Source organism: Esox lucius, chromosome 5 (assembly GCF_011004845.1).
Source record: "Esox lucius isolate fEsoLuc1 chromosome 5, fEsoLuc1.pri, whole genome shotgun sequence".
Lineage (NCBI taxonomy): Eukaryota > Metazoa > Chordata > Actinopteri > Esociformes > Esocidae > Esox > Esox lucius.
Window position 1 is genome coordinate 31,129,190 of NC_047573.1, and position 20,400 is coordinate 31,149,589.

The 20,400-nt window shown below is 39.0% G+C and overlaps 1 protein-coding gene across 5 annotated transcripts in view; it reads right to left on the reverse strand.

Moving 5' to 3' along the window:
* Positions 1 to 20,155, reverse strand: part of acsl5 (acyl-CoA synthetase long chain family member 5) — a 35,448-nt gene extending 15,293 nt beyond the window's left edge. The window contains exons 1-16 of one of the 5 annotated variants that reach the window (XM_010864065.4): positions 20,078 to 20,155; positions 17,817 to 17,975; positions 16,565 to 16,673; positions 16,295 to 16,359; positions 16,007 to 16,108; positions 11,192 to 11,291; positions 10,674 to 10,852; positions 5,611 to 5,643; positions 5,460 to 5,511; positions 5,285 to 5,358; positions 4,980 to 5,057; positions 4,530 to 4,664; positions 4,216 to 4,350; positions 3,974 to 4,069; positions 3,387 to 3,459; positions 636 to 724 (exon numbers count right to left, since the gene is read on the reverse strand). In XM_010864065.4, coding sequence (XP_010862367.2) covers positions 636 to 724; positions 3,387 to 3,459; positions 3,974 to 4,069; positions 4,216 to 4,350; positions 4,530 to 4,664; positions 4,980 to 5,057; positions 5,285 to 5,358; positions 5,460 to 5,511; positions 5,611 to 5,643; positions 10,674 to 10,852; positions 11,192 to 11,291; positions 16,007 to 16,108; positions 16,295 to 16,359; positions 16,565 to 16,673; positions 17,817 to 17,972 — 1,476 coding nt within the window. In that variant the 5' untranslated portion in view covers positions 17,973 to 17,975; positions 20,078 to 20,155. Of the gene's footprint in view, positions 1 to 635; positions 725 to 3,386; positions 3,460 to 3,973; positions 4,070 to 4,215; positions 4,351 to 4,529; positions 4,665 to 4,979; positions 5,058 to 5,284; positions 5,359 to 5,459; positions 5,512 to 5,610; positions 5,644 to 10,673; positions 10,853 to 11,191; positions 11,292 to 16,006; positions 16,109 to 16,294; positions 16,360 to 16,564; positions 16,674 to 17,816; positions 17,981 to 19,997 lie in introns of all 5 variants that reach the window. The other 4 variants (XM_020046272.2, XM_010864063.3, XM_020046273.2 and 1 more) reach the window with 4 other exon arrangements.
* Positions 20,156 to 20,400: the final 245 nt, after the last annotated feature.

Sequence of the window (20,400 nt, forward strand, 5' to 3'; positions counted from 1 at the left end):
CTACCATTAAGCACTGCTTAAGTCTGGAATATCCCTTAAGTATTAACTTGGGTTGGATTCCGGTGACTGAGATGGTCATGGAATATTGTGAAACAGGAAATTGAGTATTCTTCATCACTAAAGCTTCTGCCACACATGCCAAACCTATAACATCTATTTCAAAGTCACCAATACCTGTTTTACTGGCTGGGAAAGCCAAAATAACGGGCATTTAGGCCCATCCAGAATGTTTATACATGAACCAAAATATGTTAAGCTTCCTTTGTACTGGACACATGGTTTCCACACTTTCATCTGTCTCTAAGAAAGTAAATAAAAGTGCTTCACTGCCAAAATCCAGAACTTGTAAGCATACTGTAGAAAGGATACACAATCACACATTGAGCAGATCTACTGCAATCCTAACAGGCCTTCCTTTAATAAGAATGACAGTGGTTTAATAACAAGTCTGCGTGAATTTTTTTGGGGTCACCCACCAACTAGTTGTGACTAAGCATATTTCCGACAAATTCAAAAGCATGGGAAATGGCAGTTACTGGAGGAACTCATTCCATGCTTTAGAACAACAGTTAAAGGATTTTTACAATATGACAGAAGTATGCTTTGCAGCATGCTCAGTTATTATATCCACATACCTCTCCTTCGCCATTGGAAGAAAAGTAGTTCATCTCCTCAACGTCGACCAGTTTTACAATATTACACGTTACAGGAGCTCCAACATGTCCTGAGGAAAGAAACACCTGTTTTTTTTAATGAATTATGGGAGAGAGAGGAGGGGTTGTTTTTGTTTTCCCTGCCCTTTTTGTTTTCCTACATACATTATAGTATATATATATATATATATATATATATATATATGTTATATACAGGTGCTGGTCATAAAATTAGAATATCATCAAAAAGTTGATTTATTTCAGTAATTCCCTTCAAAAAGTGAAACTTGTATAATGTATACATTCCTTCCACACAGACTGATATATTTCAAGTGTTTATTTCTTTTAATTTTGATGATTATAACTGACAACTAATGAAAACCCGAAATTCAGTATCTAAGAAAATTTGAATATTGTGAAAAGGTTCAATATTGAAGACACCTGGTGCAACACTCTAATCAGCAAATTAACCCAAAACACCTGCAAAGGCCTTTAAATAGTCTCTCAGTCTAGTTTTGTAGGCAACACAATCATAAGGAAGACTGCTGACTTGACAGCTGTCCAAAAGACGACCATTGACACCTTGCACAAGGAGGGCAAGACACAAAAGGTCATAGCTAAAGAGGCTGGCTGTTCACAGAACTCTGTGTCAAAGCATATTAATAGAGAGACGAAGGGAAGGAAAAGATGTGGTTGAAAAAATTGTACAAGCAATAGTGATAACCACACCCTGGAGAGGATTGTGAAACAAAACCCATTCAAAAATGTGGGGGAGATTCACAAAGAGTGGACTGCAGTTGGAGTCAGTGCTTCAAGAACCACCATGCACAGACGTATGCAAGACATGGGTTTCAGCTGTCCCATTCCTTGTGTCAAGCCACTCTTGAACAAAACACAGCGTCAGAAGCGTCTCGCCTGGGCTAAAGACAAAAAGGACTGGATTGCTGCTGAGTTATGTTCTCTGATGAAAGTAAATTTTGCATTTCCTTTGGAAATCAAGGTCCCAGAGGCTGAAGGAAGAGAGGTGAGGCACAGAATATTGTCTTTAGCCCAGGCGAGACGCTTCTGACGCTGTGGCTTGTTCAAGAGTGGCTTGACACAAGGAATGCAACAGCTGAAACCCATGACTTGCTTACGTCTGTGCATGGTGGTTCTTGAAGTGATTCGAGCTTTGTGACATGGTGCATTATCCTGCTGGAAATAGCCTTTAGAGGATGGGCAGATGGTGGTCATAAAGGGATGGACATGGTCAGAAAAAATGCTCAGGTAGGCTGTGGCATTTAAACAATGCCCAATTGGCAATAAGGGGCCTAAAGTGTGCCAAGAAAACATCCCCCACACCATTACACCACCACCACCAGGCTGCACAGTGGTAACAAGGCATGATGGATCCATGTTCTCATTCTGTTTACGCCAAATTCTGACTCTACCATCCGAATCGAGACTCATCAGACCAGGCAACATTCTTCCAGTCTTCAACTGTCCAATTTTGGTGAGCTCGTGCAAATTGTAGCCTCTTTTTCCTATTTGTAACTGCCATGTGATTGGTTGATTAGATAATTACATTAATAAGAAATTGAACAGGTGTTGCTAATAATCCTTTAGGTGAGTGTATATGCTTACCAAAACAGTACTCACTTTTGTTGCCAGCCGTTAAGACATTAATGGCTGTGTGTTGAGTTATTTTGAGGGGACAGCCAATTTACACTGTTATACAAGCTGTACACTAACTAATTTACATTGTAGCAAAGTGTAATTTATTCAGTATTGTCATATGACAAGATAAACTCAGATATTTACAAAAATGTGAGGGGTGTACTTACTTGTGAGATACAGTATATCATTATCCAAGTCTACCATAAAGAGAAGACTTCATGAGATCAAATACAGAGGGTTCACCACAAGGTGCAAACCATTCATAAACCTCAAGAATAGAAAGGCCAGATTTCGCCAAAAAACATCTAAAAAACACAGCCCAGTTCTGGAACAGCATTATTTGGACAGTTGAAACTAAGATCAACTTGTACCATTATCTGTAAAACACTGTGGAGGAAGTGTGATTGCATGGGCATGCATGGCTTCTTCCAGTAGCACTGGGTCAATAGTGTTTATTGATGATGAAGACAGAAGGAGCTGGATGAAAGTGTATAGGGATATAATGTCTGCTCAGATTCAGCCAAATTCAGCGAAGTTGATTGGACGGCACTTCACTTTACAAATGGACGATAACCAAAAACATAACAAAGCAACCCAGGAGTTTTTTAAGGCAAAGAAGTGAAATATTCTGCAATGGCCGAGTCAATCACCTGATCTCAACCCGATCAAGCATACATTTCACTTGCTAAAGACAAAACTTAAGGCAGAGAGACCCACGAACCAACAACAACTTGAGACACCTGATTGTGTTAATTTGTCCAATTACACTTGAGCCCCTGAAATAAGGGAACTGTAAATGAAAATGGTTTCAATTCCAAAAACTTTTTTTAACCCCTTGAATTAAAGCTGAAAATCTTCACTTCAACTGCATCTTGGTTGTTACATTTCAAATCCATTGTAGTGGCTTACAGAGCCAAAATTATGAAAATTGTGTCAGTGTCCAAATATTTACGGACCTAACTGTATAATGATGATGCACATTTACATCAATATTTATAATAATTTGTTAGCTTCTTCAATATCCCTTGTGTTAACTAGCTCTTTCATTTAGAGGGGTACATATTTGTTGTGGCATACCAGGGGTGACATCTCCCGGCATGGTGAAGGAGCAGGCGGCAGTACACTCTGTTTGGCCATATGCTTCAAAAATCTGAAGAACCAATCAGAATAGAGAGATTAGTGGAGATTGTAGGACCTGGTTGTCATAACAACACTGACAGATAAATACATAAGCTGTAATCTCTGCTCTCTAGAGGAAAGCATGCACTTCAGTTGCTCGATCCTAAGGTGCAGTGTGTATTTCATTGAATGATGAAATATATATGTCCAAAAATGGAAGTCACAGCTCCTCTCTTTGATAGCCTTCTGTCAGAATGTTGGTTCTGATGAAAGTTAATTGCAAAGAGTACGCAACATTTAATTTTCTAAATGTTATATGAATATCCTACTCCCAGAACTAACAGTTGGGTACCACTTAGCCTGTGCTAAATACCTTTGCTGAAGATAAGTAAAGGGGCAGCCAGCTGCCTAGCCATTAGAGAGTTTGACCAGTATTCCAAGGATTGCTAGATCAAATCCCTATGTAAAAGGTGGAAAACTAAATTGTTCTGTAGATGATAGGTTAATCTATGGGGAGATAATGGATGGGTAAACTCCTACAATACCTGACAACCCAGAGAAGCCCGAAGGAAATTGAGAACAGCGGGAGAAATGGGTGCTGCCCCTGTCACCATCACTCGTACTCGTCCCCCCAGCGACTCCTGCAGAGCAACACGATATTCGGTAGTTTTCTCAGCTGGTGCGTTTTTACACACAGGGAATGGTTTATTTGTAGGAATTGAGGCAAAGTTGTCACAAGCAATGTTCACTTCCTTAAAGAAGACAACTCACATTTGGAGTGCAATACCTGAACTTTGTGGAAGATGAGCTTGTCCCATATACTGTCTTTTCTGACGATTCCCTGTTTCACTTCAGCATATTTCCTGTCAATTGCTAAATTCAACAGCCACTTCTTGAAGGGGGTTTGGGCTCCACTTAGGACCTACAGCAGAGAAAGTAAATGAAATACATTGAAAAAAGGTCTATGGATTTTCGAACTGTCATAGAACTAACAATTTACCACTGATGTTGTAGGTATGTATGGATACAATGTTGATACAAAGTGTTTAAGCACCATATAAATGCAAATTTCAGCAGCAGGACAGAAGACTAATTACTCACTTTGTCATACACACGGTTCAGAAGTCGCGGCACCACAGGGAAAATTGTCGGTTTCAGATTCTTCATGTCATCTGGTAGAAGTTTGATGTCTCCCTGAAAGAATCCAACCTTGCCCCCAGCCCCGTATATCACTGTCTGGGGATACAACACTTGTCATGACTAGCGCCCATCACTCTTAATACTGAACCTATCTCATACTTTTCTCTTTTCCCAGAGCAGAGAAATGTATGAGATAAGTGGTGGAACATTTAAGAAAAATGTCACTTCTAATAATGTTCGGTGAAACCTGGATAGTAGTTATTCATTATCTGTTAGTAATTATCTGGTAATGTTCATGTCCACTAAATGTCTCATATGTACATGCTCAACAGTCATATTAGCTTGACATTCTTAAAGTTAAGATTCAAAGATTAGTTGAATTAGATTAGTCAGCAGTCATACTGAACTAACCTGTACAACCCTCTCAAACATGTGTGCCAGTGGCAGGAAGGAGATGGACACATCCTGGATATTGGGAACCACGGAACTCTGTGAGGAAATGGTTATGATTGTATAATTACAACCAAAATCACATGTAATGCTTGCCTCTGTTTTCTTTCATTAAAATATCTCGCTCTCTCTTTATCACTTTCTCCCATGAAATGACCACTCCATCTGCAAATGAAGAAATCGGTAAAGACTACATCTATACATGGCTGAACATAGGCCTAGGCTGAGCGCTGTCAGTATTGCAGATCCTAGGAGTGTATGCATACCTCAAAGGTTTTTATCACACCAGCTGCATCAGCGACCACATTCTCATGAGTAAGCATGGCTCCTTTTGGGTCACCTAAAATCAATATGTAATGATAGGATAGTATTCACTTGATAACATATACACACACACAAGCAAGTAAAAGACAGTATGGAGTAAAATACAGTATAGTCAACCTGTAGTTCCACTGGTGAAACATATTATGCTGAGGTCCTCTGGCTTTGGTGGCTGTAAGGGAATTATAAAATATATTTTACTGTATTGTTCCTGTATAAGTTGTTGCTAGATAAAAATATAGAAGTAACATTTAGAACGGACTTTACTTACAACTGGTTGGTGTAGATTGCTTTTCCCCAGCACCTGGATAAACATTTATTAGATTTAGTTGATTTATCATATCTATGTAAATGTTTGAAAAGAGGAAAGCATTAGCTATTCATTGGGCAGACCCACTGACATGCACATGACCAGAATTTGTTTACAGCTAGAGTTTTTATTTGACATTAGTGGTCACTTTTCCTCTGTTATGGTGAAACACTCAGAAATGGACATGAAGTGTAACCACCCTCAAATTCACAGACAGAGCCATGGACTAACTGTCATTTATTTCAAAATCCTAGATATAATTATATGTGTGTGTATACAGCTCCGGGAAAAAAATCATAGAACGCTGCAATTCTTTCTTTCCTTTTCAATGTTTTGGAAAGGAAAGAAAAAGGTGCAGTGGCCTCCTAATTTTTTCCGGAGATGAATGTATGTATATACAAACCCAATTCCAAAAAAGTTGGGACACTGTACAAATTGTGAGTAAAAAAGGAATGGAATCATTCACAAATCTCATAAACTTATATTTAATTCACAATAGAATATATATAACATATTGAAGGTTGAAAGTGAGACATTTTGTAATGTCATGCCAAATATTGGCTCATTTTGGATTTCATGAGAGCAACACATTCCAAAAAAGTTGGGACAGGTAGCAATAAGAGTCCGGAAAAGTTAAATGTAAAGATAAAGAACAGCTGGAGGACCAATTTGCAACTTATTATGTCAATTGGCAACACAATTGGGTATAAAAAGAGCCTCTCAGAGTGGCAGTGTCTCTCAGAAGTCAAGATGGGCAGAGGATCACCAATTCCCCCAATGCTGCAGCTAAAAATAGTGGAGCAATATCAGAAAGGAGTTTCTCAGAGAAAAATTGCAAAGAGTTTGAAGTTATCATCATCTGCAGTGGATAATATCATCCAAAGATTCAGAGAATCTGGAACAATCTCTGTGCGTAAGGGTCAAGACCGGAAAACCATACTGGATGCCCGTGATCTTTGGGCCCTCAGACGGCACTGCATCACATACAGGAATGATACTGTAATGGAAATCACAACATGGGCTCAGGAATACTTCCAGAAAACATTGTCGGTGAACACAATCCACCGTGCCATTCGCCGTTTGCATTCTAAAACTCTATAGGTCAAAAAAGAAGCTGTATCTAAACAGGATCCAGAAGCGCAGGCGTTTTCTCTGGGCCAAGGATCATTTAAAATGGACTGTGGCAAAATGGAAAAGTGTTCTGTGGTCAGACCAATCAAAATCTGAAGTTCATTTTGGAAAACTGGGACACCATGTCATCTGGACTAAAGAGGACAAGGACAACCCAAGTTGTTATCAGCGCTCAGTTCAGAAGCCTGCATCTCTGATGGTATGGGGTTGCATGAGTGCATGTGGCATGGGCAGCCTACACATCAAAGGCAACATCAATGCTGACAGTTATATCCAAGTTCTAGAACAACATATGCTCCCAACCAGATGTCGTCTCTTTCAGGGCAGACCTTGCATTTTCCAACATGACAATGCCAGACCACATACTTCATCAATTACAATGTCATGGCTGCATAGAAGAAGGACTCGGCTACTGAAATGGCCAGCCTGCAGTCCAGATCTTTCACCCATAGAAAACATTTGGCGCATCATAAAGAGGAAGGTGCGACAAAGAAGACCTAAGACAGTTGAGCAACTAGAAGCCTGTATTGGACAAGAATGGGGCAACATTCCTATTGATAAACTTGAGCAACTTGTCTCCTCAGTCCCCAGACGTTTGCAGTCTGTTATAAAAAGAAGAGGGGATGCCACACAGTGGTAAACATGGCCTTGTCCCAACTTTTTTGAGAAGTGTTGATGCCATGAAATTTAAAATCAACTTATTTTTCCCTTAAAGTGATACATTTGATATGTCATCTATGTTGTATTCTGAATAAAATATTGAAATTTGAAACTTCCACATCATTGCATTCTGTTTTTGTTCACAATTGTACAGTGTCCCAACTTTTTTGGAATCGGGTTTGTACATATACACATGTATGTATATACATGTACATATACATGTATGCACATACAGTATCTCACAAAAGTGAGTATACCCCTCACGTTTTTTATATCTTATCATGTGACCACAATGAAGAAATGACATTTTGCTGCAATGTAAAGTAGTGAGTGTACATCTTGTATAACAGTGTAAATTTGCTGTCCCCTCAAAATAATGCAACACACAGCCATTAATGTCTAAACTGCTGGCAACAAAAGTGAGTACACCCCTAAGTGAAAATGTCCAAATTGTGCCCAAAGTGTCAACATTTTGTGTGGCCACCATTATTTTCCAGGACTGCCTTAACCCTCTTGGGCATGGAGTTTATCAGAGTTCACAGGTTGCCACTGGAGTCCTCTTCCACTCCTCCATGGAGACATCACAGAGCTGGTGGATAAAAGAGACCTTGCGCTCCTTCACCTTCCATTTGAGGATGCCCCACAGATCAATAGGGTTTAGGTCTGGAGACATGCTTGTCCAGTCCATCACCATTACCCTCAGCTTCTTTAACAAGGCAGTGGTCATCTTGGAGGTGTGTTTGGGGTCGTTATCATGTTGGAATACTGCCCTGCGGCTCAGTCTCTGAAGGGAGGGGATCATGCTCTGTTTCAGTATGTAACAGTACATGTTGGCATTCATGGTTCCCTCAATGAACTGTAGCTCCCGGGTGCCGGCAGCACTCATGCAGCCTCAGACCATGACACCCCCACCACCACCCCCACCACCAAGACACACTTCTCTTTGTAGTCCTCACCTGGTTGCCACCACACAAGCTTGACACCATCTGAACCAAATAAGGTTATCTTGGTCTCATCAGACCACAGGATATGGTTCAAGTAATCCATGTCCTCAGTCTGCTTGTCTTCAGCAAACTGTTTCTGGGCTTTCTTGTGCATCATCTTTAGAAGAGGCTTCCTTCTGGGACAACAGCCAATGCAGACCAATTTGTTGCAGTGTGCGGTATATGGTCTGGGCACTGACAGGCTGAGATTGTCCCAAAGACAATCTCTGGATATGATGCTGAGCATGTGCACTCAACTTCTTTGGTCGACTATGGCGAGGCCTGTTCTGAGTGGAACCTGTCCTGTTAAACCGCTGTATGGTCTGTATGGCCACCGTGCTGCAGCTCAGTTTCATGGTTTTGGCAATCTTCTTAGAGCCTAGACCATCTTTATGTAGAGCAACAATTCTATTTTTCAGATCCTCAGAGAGTTCTTTGCCATGAGGCGCCATGCTGAACTTCCAGGAAGCAGTATGAGGGAGTGTGAGAGCGATAACACCAAATTTAACACATCTGCTCCCCATTCAAACCTGATGCCTTGTAAAACTAACGAGTCACATGATACCGGGAGGGAAAATGGCTAATTGGGCCCAATTTGGACATTTTCACTTAGGCGTTTACTCACTCACTGTATAAAAGACACCTGGGAGCCAGAAATCTTTCTGATTGAGAGGGGATGAAATACTTATTTCACTCATTAAAATGCAATTCAATTTACAAAATGTTTGACATGCTTTTTTCTGGGTTATTTTGTTGTTATTCTGTTTCTCACTGTTCAAATAAACCTACCATTAAAATTATAGACTGCTCATTTTTTGTCAGTGGGCAAACAAAATCAGCAGGGGATCAAATAATGTGTTCCCTCACTGTAAGTATTATTCACTATTACAATAGAAATTGAGCTTGTATGTTTCCTGTTTCTATTGATCCTCCTTGAGATGTTTGGACAACTTGATTGAAGACCCCCTTTGGTGAATTCCATTGATTGGACATGATTTCGAAAGGCACATACTGTTGCACAATTTCTCTGTATTTCCCACCATCTTTACATTTTATGCCTAGTGCTGGCCGCCCGACTCAACTGAGCAATCGGACAGAGTTTCTGTTTTGAGATTGAAGAATCCCCGGAGAACAACTATCTCTGGAGCACCTATCAGGCCTTTATTGCACCTGGCTAAAACAAACCTTTGGTGAAGCATATGTGCAGGCAAGTTCTCTTGCAGTTTTCCCAGTTTTGCACCATCTTTCAGTTTTAACAAGATTCCCAGTCCCTGCTAATGACAAACATCCCCAAGGAATGAAACTTCATTGTTGGGATGGTGTGTGTGTTGTAGTATGGGCAATGTTAGGTTTATAACACATGTTGTGCTTTGAATTTTGAAAACACATTATGTTTTGAATTTCAACTCTAACATCTGTTGAATGCTTTAAGAGTGGGGTTTTATCACAAACATTTAATGGTTCACAACTGGAGGTCAATGGTAAGGTAATACTATAAATATAAACAAAAGTGACGTAGAAACTTCAGTCAGTTTTGTTTATATTTACACTTTTATGGATTAAAGGATCGTCACAGAGATTGATTCCTCCATATTTTGTAGAGTGCTCCAAATTACTCCTTGCCTTGTACTAGGCCTTCTGGGTAGTTTTCCACGGCAAGTATTTTTGTCAATTTTCTGTCACGGTTGTTGAGCACCCCTCCTACCTATTGTTTGTCGAGGTGCGTAGCTCACCTGAATGTTAAGGTGTCCTCATCAGGGCAATTTCTTTAATCTGTGTAAACTGTGAGCTTCCACAGCGCAAAGGGCTGAATACTTATAACAGCAACATATTTATGGTTGAAATTTTTCTTACAAATATTTCCCAACATAAACCAATGTCAACTTAAAATATTTTTTATTATTTTCTGTGTTTTAAAATAAATTATCAAACAGAACATAATTGGATTTCAGTAACAATTATCACAAAACTTTTTTGACCTTTTACACTTGGGACCTCATTAAAAAATACATTTGGACTAAGCATAAACCTTTGGGGAACTCTTCGCAAGCAACTGGCTTTTATATGAAGAGAAATCTTTGAAGCATAGATTGCAGTGCATACTGTTGTTTTGGCTCAGCAACTATTTAGTTCACAATGAACACAATTTGATGTCAGTATACTTCTGTTGGTTATGCAAAATTTAGTTTTTATTTTATTTGAAATGCTTATTCTCTTATTCATTTCTCTATGGAACATATAGAACAGTACCTCCACTTCTTGCAGGGACAGGATGTCCACATTACACTTTTTGCCCCGGGCAATCAGCTCAGTATCGAAGGCATCCATGAGAATGATGGTTTTAAGCCCTGGTGTCTCCCCTTTTTCACAGTTTTCCAGCAATATCTCAGCTTTGTTCTGTTTGTCACACAGCACTGTGGAGATATCCGCTAAAACCACAAACAGTTTCAAATGTGGCAGCTCAGATATTGTATTCATACAGTCTTGCAACAGGTCCATGCATCTGGTTTTGCCAAATTAACAAAATGAGATTGACAATTAATCATTTCATTATGTGAGCCTTTTAAATGTTATATGGAGGTTTGCTCTCTACTAGCAGTTAGGTAAGGTAGAGTAAAAAAAGAGAGAAGAAAAATAAGATTAGTAAAGGTCAAACATAGTGGACACTGCATCAAGCCTTATGAAACACCAAGGGAACAACGGGCCTAAACCTGGCCTTATTAACACTGTTAATGAAGTGAAGTACATGGAGAAGCAGGCCCAATTACCTCTCTTAATAATGAACGTCAGTGACTCAGGTCCCAGGGTGTCATACAGGGGCACCACCACCATGGAATAGGTGTAGCAGGCCTGCTCACTGATAATCCACTGGACCAAGGAACAAGCAGAGAGTAATTATTAGTGTTACTGGATCAATTTTCAGTGAATCAACAATTTTTTTGAGTCTGACTCTTAGAATACCCTCTTAGAAAAAATGGGTACTTCGCGGAGAGATACGTTTTTACCAAGAATTGTTTTGATGTTGATATTTTTTTTTGGAAACAAGTATTGTATGTAAGGCAACTTAAAAGTACTAAAACCATTCAAATCCTTAGAACCATTTTGGAAAGCAAGAAGGATTCTACACATAAAAAATATTATATATATATATCATTTTTGCCATACCACGTAAGTGGAGCCAGCCAAGAAGAGCAAATGTCTCTGACTGACTGACTGACTGAGTGTTAAATACCATAGAGACATGGACCTGCAATCAAGAGATCACACGTTCAAATCTCGTCACAATAAAAACAATTATGCATTAGGATTTGTTCTGGATTAAAAAAAACTTAGCTGGATACAACCCTCAGTAGCTATGTTATAGTAAGCCTAAACTAAAACTGTTTACGGTTATATTGCGACTATTTCTGGTGGATTTTCGAAGTACGCATCCGTGCATTCTTTTTGGGGTAATATAGGCTAGATCAAAACCAATTGGGAAGTAAAAGGGTAGGGGTTTCTATGGTTCTTCCGTCTTTTCACTTGATGAAAAAGTCAGTTATTGTCACCTGTATTGATAGTTATTGTATCAATGTAATTCACAAATGAATGAAAAACGAATGTTTTTGTGCCATGAAATGAAATATCTTTGGCAGTGTATAGTTTATCTTCAGTCACACTAGCAATTTCTCAATTCTTATGACTATTCCAAGTAGCAAGCCTATTACTGGCTAATAAGCAGTTAAAACGGCCAGTAGCGAAAGCTATATATTTTATAGATGCTATTTGTGGTGGAGGTGAACCTAATAAACGTTAGTCAGTTTAACACAATGCCTAATGGTGTCTAGTGAAATATTCAAACTTGGCGTGATATAAATCCACGATAAAGCTATCTAATGTCGAGATGCTATACCGATACTGGGTAAATGTTTTGCACCATGATGTAAGGACACAGCCTCTCATGTGGGAGATCCGGGTTCGAGTCCAGTGAGGAAAACAACAATTATCCCATTTAATGATCCCATTTGAACAAGTTTGCTTGGGTCCTTTTCTGTTTTTTATAAATATTTTCATTTTTGCACGTAAATTGACAGGTCGCTTAATTGTATATACAAATTGAAAAACAGGTTAGCAAATGCATGTAAGAAGTTGAATGTCTTTCACCCATTACTGAGATGGTGGTTCCAGTTTACATGATTAAGTATTGCATTCTAAAGATCTTTATTAATGAAGGTTGCATGTACAGATAATACCTCGTGTTAATCCTAAATTTACCTGGATTCCAATATGATGATTTACGCATCACTTCGCATGACAACACATTGTGACTTGCAAGCCTGATGTACACCACTGTGTTAAGCCTCATGATTTCTAATGAACTGTCAAATAATTTATATTTAAAGGCCAATTGGGCTATGCATAAAGGGTTAAAATTATATTTTCAAACAAACCAATGTACAGCGCCGTACAGACCTTTCGAGAGGCATGTGCTGTAACTGAAACAATTTGCAGAGTGGTCTGTTCACATGGACGGACGCTTTGTCAGAGTGCGCGAAGTACGTAACAAAGAGAGACGATGCATCTCCATCGCTGTGCGTGATGCACGTCAACTGGAAAGAGCACTATTTAGCAAAGGGGCATGTGCTCAGCACAGTTTGAACCTTACCTGTGCACATGACTGCCAACCAATGCTATATTGTTCTACTTTATTAAACATCTGAATAACTATGGAGATGGAAAAGTGCTACTATGTTTGTGAATACTGTGTAAAATGAATTCACAGCATAAAATCCACAAAGGTAAACCATGATCTGTAAATTCACTGATGAGTAAAGACACAGCATGAAATACACTGCATCCAACTTGCAGGCTGTATCATAATGAAAACAAATGATGCACATACAGTTATGCTCAAAACTTGGTAAATATATTAGTAATATATGTACCATTTGTTAAGAAAACATGAGCGAGCAGGAAAAATATGTCTTTTATTTCTTATGGGATTCACATTCATCTGTAGGTAATAACAGAATAACACAACCATAAAACAAAACCTTGCAACAAAGAAAAAAATTAACTGACCCCTGTTCAAAAGTCTGTTTACCCTTAGTTCTTAATACTGTGTATTGCTCTCTTTAGCATCAATGACAGCGTGCAGTCTTTTGTAATAGTTGTCTTTGAGGCCTTGAATTCTTGCAGGTGGTATAGCTGCCCATTCATCTTGGCAAAATGCCTCCAGGTAATGCAAAGTCTTTGGTCGTCCTGCATGAACCACACGTTTGAGATCTCCCCAGAGTGGCTCAATGGTATAAAGGACAGGAGACTGTGAGGCCACTCCAGAACCTTCAACTTTTTCTGCTGTAACCACTGGAGGGTCAACTTGGCCTTGTGCTTAGGGTCATTGTCATGCTGGAAAGTCCAAAAGTATCCCATTGGCGCAGCTTTTGTGCAGAACAATGCAAATTGTCTGCCAATATTTTCTGATAACATGCTGCATTCATCTTGCCATCAATTATCACAAGATTCCCTGTGCCTTTAGAGCTCACACACCCCCAAAACATCAATGAGCCACCACCATACTTCACAGTGGGGATGGTATTCTGTTCACTATAGGCCTTGTTGACCCCACTCCAAACATAGCGCTTATGGTTGTGACCACATTACACTCCACACTCACTCCACATTACAGGTTACCTGAAGCTGTGAGGCTTTTTTGTGGCATTGGTTCAGTAAATGCTTCTTTCTGGCAGCCTGACCATGCAGCTCATTTTTGTTAAAGTATCATCATATTGTGCTCCTTGAAACAACCACACTGTCTTCTTCCAGAGCAACCTGAATTTCTCCTGAGGTTACCTGTGGGGTTTTCTTTGTATCCCAAACAATTCTTCTGGCAGTTTTGGCCTTGGCTTGGCTTGGTGTCAAGAGATCCCTGAATTTTCCACTTCTTAATAAGTGATTGAACAGTACTGACTGGCATTTGCATGGCTTTGGATATATTTTCATATCCTTTTCCATCTATATATAGTTCCATTACATTGTTACGCAGGTCTTTTGACAGTTCTTTTCTGCTCCCCATGGCTCACTATCTAGCCTGCTCAGTGCATCCTCCTGAGAGCTAAGAGACTCATTGACTATTTATACACAGACACTAATTGCAGTTACAAAAAGCCACAGATGTGGGAAATTCACCTTTAATCGCCATTAACACCTGTGTGTGTCACCTTGTGTGTCTGTAGCAAGGCCAAACATTCAAGGGTATGTAAAATTTTTATCAGGGCCATTTGGGTGATTTCTGCTATCATAATTATTTAAAAAGGAGCCAAAAAACTATGTGATAATAAATGGTTTCATATGATCAATATCCTTAAATAAAATAAAAAAGATTTGCAAGATCAGTCATATTTTCAAAATCAATGCAAAAATTTCACAATTTCTGCCAGGGTATGCAAACTTATGAGCACAACTGTATGTAATTCCGTAACCACTAGGAAATCTTGCTTGATTTGTGTTTGTAAACCAATATTTGTATAAATCTGAATGAATACAGAAAGATTTGTAATGAAGCATTTTCACATCTGTCACGTGTTCAGTGTTAACCTGCTCTCATATGTGAAGTGAACGGGGCACCAATTGCGGACCGGCCAATTCTGGTGTTCTCTGGCAATTGCCAATCGAGCTCCATGGAGCTGGGCTGTGAGCCAAGGTCCCAATAGAGGATGTCAGGCCCTCATGCCACCCTCATGGAGTCTATTTCTGCTGCCTGCTGGAGGTCATTTTGTAGGGCCCTGGAAGTGCTCCTCCTGTTCATAATCGCACAAAGGAGAAGATACTGGTTCTGCTGCTGGGTTGATGCCCTTCTACTGCCCTGACCAGCTCTGGCCAGTGTCCTGGTATCTCAGGACTGGTCACCCCTCTGAGCCTGGTTCCTTGCTAGGTTTCTTACTACATTTCAGCCGTTCTTAGGGAGTTTTTCCTAGCCACTGAAATTCAACACTTGTTTTTTGCACTTTGGGGATTCAGGCTGGGTCTTTTGGAAAAGCACTTAGTGACAACTGCTGATGTAAAAATGGCTTTACAAAACATTTGATTGTTTGATTGATTAATAGTAGCGGACTAACAGTGGAAATTCACTTGCTAACATTTTGACATTCTCAAAGTTGGCTGAAATTGACCCTGAAAGAATTAGCTGAGTGTAAAGTGCTTCAATGTGAAAGTGCTTAACTGCAAATGTTTTTGTATTAATACAAATATTGATTTACAAATGCAAGTAAAGCAGTGTTTGTTTGTTGATAGTGAATTAAATTTGCATTTTGTTTTGCATTTTAGGATATGCATTTGTGAGTTGGTGTGTATTTACGGATTATGGCTCATGTGTGAATTTCATGCTATATTTTTACTGACATAATTAGCATTTGTCAGTAGTATTCTGTGAATTTAAGGATCATAGTTCACCTTTGTGGACTGCACGCTGTGAATACAAATATCGTGGCAGTATTCACAAATATAGTGGCACTGTTCAATCTCCATAAAATAACTGTGACTGCAATATGCATCAAAATGACTGTGAAATGTTAAATGTACTCAATCTGGAATTAATGTCTCACCTCTGGTCTGTTCTGAGCAAAAATACCAATGAAGGTATCAGGTTTTGGCTTTAGGCCTCTGTGGATTAGTCCTGACCCAAGGTGCTTAGCTCTGTCCGACACCTGAAGCAGAAGACACACCAAAGATCTAAGGTCAAGGAATTTAGAATCTCTGTACATGCAGAGCTCGATCAAGTCCATAAAGAACTAGTGACCCGTTTATTCAACAAAAGTTCTATGCCTGAAGAGGCCACTTACAAAAAGTAATTTGCTTAATCCTTTTTGTTAAGAACATTGTTGGTCTCATACCTGTTTGTATTTTAGCCACTGATATGGTTTCCCTGTTTTCCTGTAGCCTAGACATGGTCCATTACCTGTCAGGATGACATGGGTGTTATTGCCTCATATCATCAACTCACAAACTGAGACTTGGCCATGCTCAGTCAGATGTGAACAAGAACAACTGGAATAAGAAACCTCTTATTAACTAACAACCAGTAGCAGGAACCAAGATGAACAAAACCACTATTTTATTGTTATTGCAGAATTTAGATGTATTGTATGTTAAAAGTGGTTGACCTGACACTTGTAGTCCCCTCTGAAAGACTTCGTACAGTGTTCTGGCGTCATCATTGTAATACGACACCAGGTTGTCATCTTCCTGCAGGACACTCTTCCTTGCGCCATCCTGTATATGAGGGCACATTGAAAAGCAAAGAGGAGAGCTGAAATTGGATTGTTTCGACCTTTACTCTAACGTTATCAGACATAACGTAATATATCTTACGAATTTGTCCGTCAAAGATTTATGCAAAATAGTTTACATATGCCCCCTGAGACCGGGTTGGAATTTCATGATGCACTGAGCAAATGTAATGCTGTCAGCATTATTCAATATTTATCCAGCAAAAATGCATTGGCAGGAGTAGCAGTTTTTATTTATCTTTAATCATTTGAATGGACTTTTGACACCACAGGGCAGGGATAAATCAGTTTTTCATTGGAAAAAATATATATATTTTGTGTATATACAATATACAAACAATATATACAGTACTAATCATAGGTTTGGACACACCTATGCATTCAAGAGTATTTCTTCATCTTTATAATTTTCCACATTGTAAGATAACAGTGAAGAAACCAAAACTATGAAATAACACTTAGAATCACACATTAATTCAAAAAATGCTAAACAATCTAAATACATTTATAGTTTTGATTCTTCAACGTGACCACATCTTTGCTCTGTAACAATATGACTGAGAGAATACTCAGGAGACTTGGATGTAAATGCAAAAAAGGTTTAATAATTAAGAAAAAGAGAGATTCATAACCAACCAAAACAGACATGAACTGAAGAGAGCTGAGCTCCGCAGTGTCACATCGCATTCAAAAACAAGACTAGACAATGAACCCAAGCAACCAATAAACTTAAGCAGATAACATAATTGACAATGGACAAATGGTGTGCTTAATTGGCAGGAGACCGGGAAAAAGGGAAGCCCTGAAACCAGTATGGAAAGAGGGGGACTTGAAACAGTAAGAGGTGTGACTTGCACACTCATGCACACTCAGCATTAAATATTTGATTATATCTTATGAAATATAATAAATATGTGTTTTAAAAATAAAATGTATGGAGAACTGTTAGATTACTTTTGATGCACAATCACTCTCCACACACCTAATGTACTTTTAACAACTTTTAATTATATGAAATGTTTATATGGTTAACAATTTCCAATCTGGCTTCCATAAAATTATTGAAACATAGAGGTAAGTAAGAGGTAAGGGTTCAATATGTAATTCAGACAGAAAGTGTCCTTACCTTGACTCCTACAGTCTGACAGTTGAGGTCAGCATGTATGGTGAGTGGTTTTGGCCTGGTGTTTAGGTATGCCAATACAGCCCCCATCAGAGCAAACAAGAAGACAATGGCTGAGGTGGGCAGTGGGCTGAACAGGAAATTGAGGAGGAAGTCCATTTTCTAATCTGACCAGAAATAGGAAGTGATGTAAACAGCGCATCAAATTCATACTGCCAAACAACAGAACAGAATGTACTATTTGTAATGTAAAGTAATTTCTTTCAAATCTGACTTTGGTTGTGTGAATGCTACATACTGTATACATATATCATGTATTAACATAAATGTGCTCCCTCCAGATTATTGCCTCATTAGTGACTACTTTGTCAATTGTCTTTTTACCTAGATTAATTAATATATATTTGACTAAGTGTGTTTAAGTGAACTTGCGTGTGTGTTTGCGTATGTGTGCATATCTGTGTGTCTATAATCTTTATTTGAGTATTTTCAGCAAAACAAAAAAAGAATGACAAATAAATGAAAGTATGCTGACTGATTGGTCCTCTGACATGTCAGCATGGGGAACTGTAAAACACGTTGATAAGACCACATTGTCATCTACAGTCCAAAGTCAGAAATTCAAGGGCACTTGGGAGGTTTGTCCTTAAAGACTCATAAATATATGACACCTGCCATAATACTCATGGTACTTCTTTTAAGAGCAGGGATGTTAAACCTTGAGTCTGGGATAAATCCAATCTAGTCCTCATATTATAATGGCCAACTAATCATCCCTAGTTTTGAATTGCCTCAGTCAGATTTCATTCAATGTGGACAGTGTGTTGGAGTCTGCAATTTTTTTGTATTTCCACTGTTCTGAAATATGAGACAAAGGAATAGGCTAAGTCATCATGTGGATAAAATTATTTTGGGGTTCAGAAGAGAGGTTTTAATATAAAAAATGTGAATGTACCGTAGGTGTATAATAAATATTATATATCCTTTTGTATGAAATCTAAAAGTCACCAATTTGACCACATCATGAATTATTTACCAAGTGAGAGTATCCTAAAGAATTATCAACATCAAAACCGAAACATTCTTCTTGGTTCACTGGACAAAGTGATGATTTCGGTGAAGTTTTGCCAACGGCTGTAAACAAAACCATAATGCTGTGCCTGTGGCTATAAATGAAGCTTATGTGCAACTAAGACTTGCTTATTAAAATTTTTTAGTTATTTCAGCACGTGTTAATGATCCTACAGATCAGGGTCTGTATTCTCAAAACATGTAATCTTATCACTAGGAGGTCTAGGAGTCATATTGAAATAAAGATATTAAATACAAATCTAGTGTCACTGAAATGTTTCTAAAATGTGGACCTGATTACAAGGTGGATTCCTGGCAGCAGCCCTTTTAGGATTGTTTGTGATTTGGTCTTAGTGACTTAGGAGTCCTCTTTTCTATTCCTAACTTTTCCCAGATTTAGGAGCTAGATTTAGCTCTCAAACGTTTTATGAAACACTCATAGACCAAAATTTTAAGTTAGGACTGACATGCCCATTTTTTAAGAGTTACTCCTAAATCAGAAAATTAGGAACTACATTTAGCCTTAAGATGTTTTGTGAATACATCCCCAGGGGTGTAGAATTAGGGGGGGACGCGGGGGTCATGATCTCCCCAATATTGCCGACAGGTCTGTGTGACCCCCTGGGTAATAGGGAAAATCCTGGGATCCACTGACCCTGACCCCCCAATATACAATTCAAACCTACGCCGTTGCAACAGATTACTTCACAACGCTGTGTTTCACTGAATAGCCCATGGTAAACCTTTTCCACCAATCAGAATTCCCATCTAGAGCAATGGCTACATAAAATGTACATGCTGACACTAATTCTCAAATCACTAGTAAACATCATGCATCTCTACCGCTTTAAAATATACTAAACCATTGTCAGGAGAACTTATACATGTAAGTTAAGTAAAACAGCAACCTAAACTATTGAGTCAGGCTAACATGTTTTCTGTGAACAAAGAAATATAATTTCAGTTGAGTTCATCACACTGAGAATGTATCAATGTTAGTTGAAAATAATTAGTTTACCAGAAAGGGGAGATGCAAATAAAATATGACATCTGTTTGACGAGTGTCAACAACAATTTATCTCATACACCTGACACAGAGCTCTGCCATCCTACCTCTCTATCTCCCAGGTATGTTTGGGCGTCTCTGCTATCCAGTAATATTTCAATGCCCGCTCTTTGGGGGTTCCACTCACAGTTGACAGGTGTGCGTCTCTGTGTATCTGGGACCAAGCTTCATCCACTGGTCTGCTTGTTGACACTGGGCGTGTAAAGACGTGATAGCTAAAGCTACAATAAAACACAGATGACAACAGCAAGTGACCTTTGAACCTTGGCCACTGTCAAACTGATAACGAAAAATTAACATAGACATAAACAGTGCCCATGCCCTTTACAAAAAGGAGAGAGGGTATTGGGTCTTACTACAAGGTGAGAAAGTGCTCCTCTTTAAGAGAAAGTGCTCCTCTTTAATCAGTTATCCTCACCTTGTGCACAAAATGGTACATACTTTTCACTA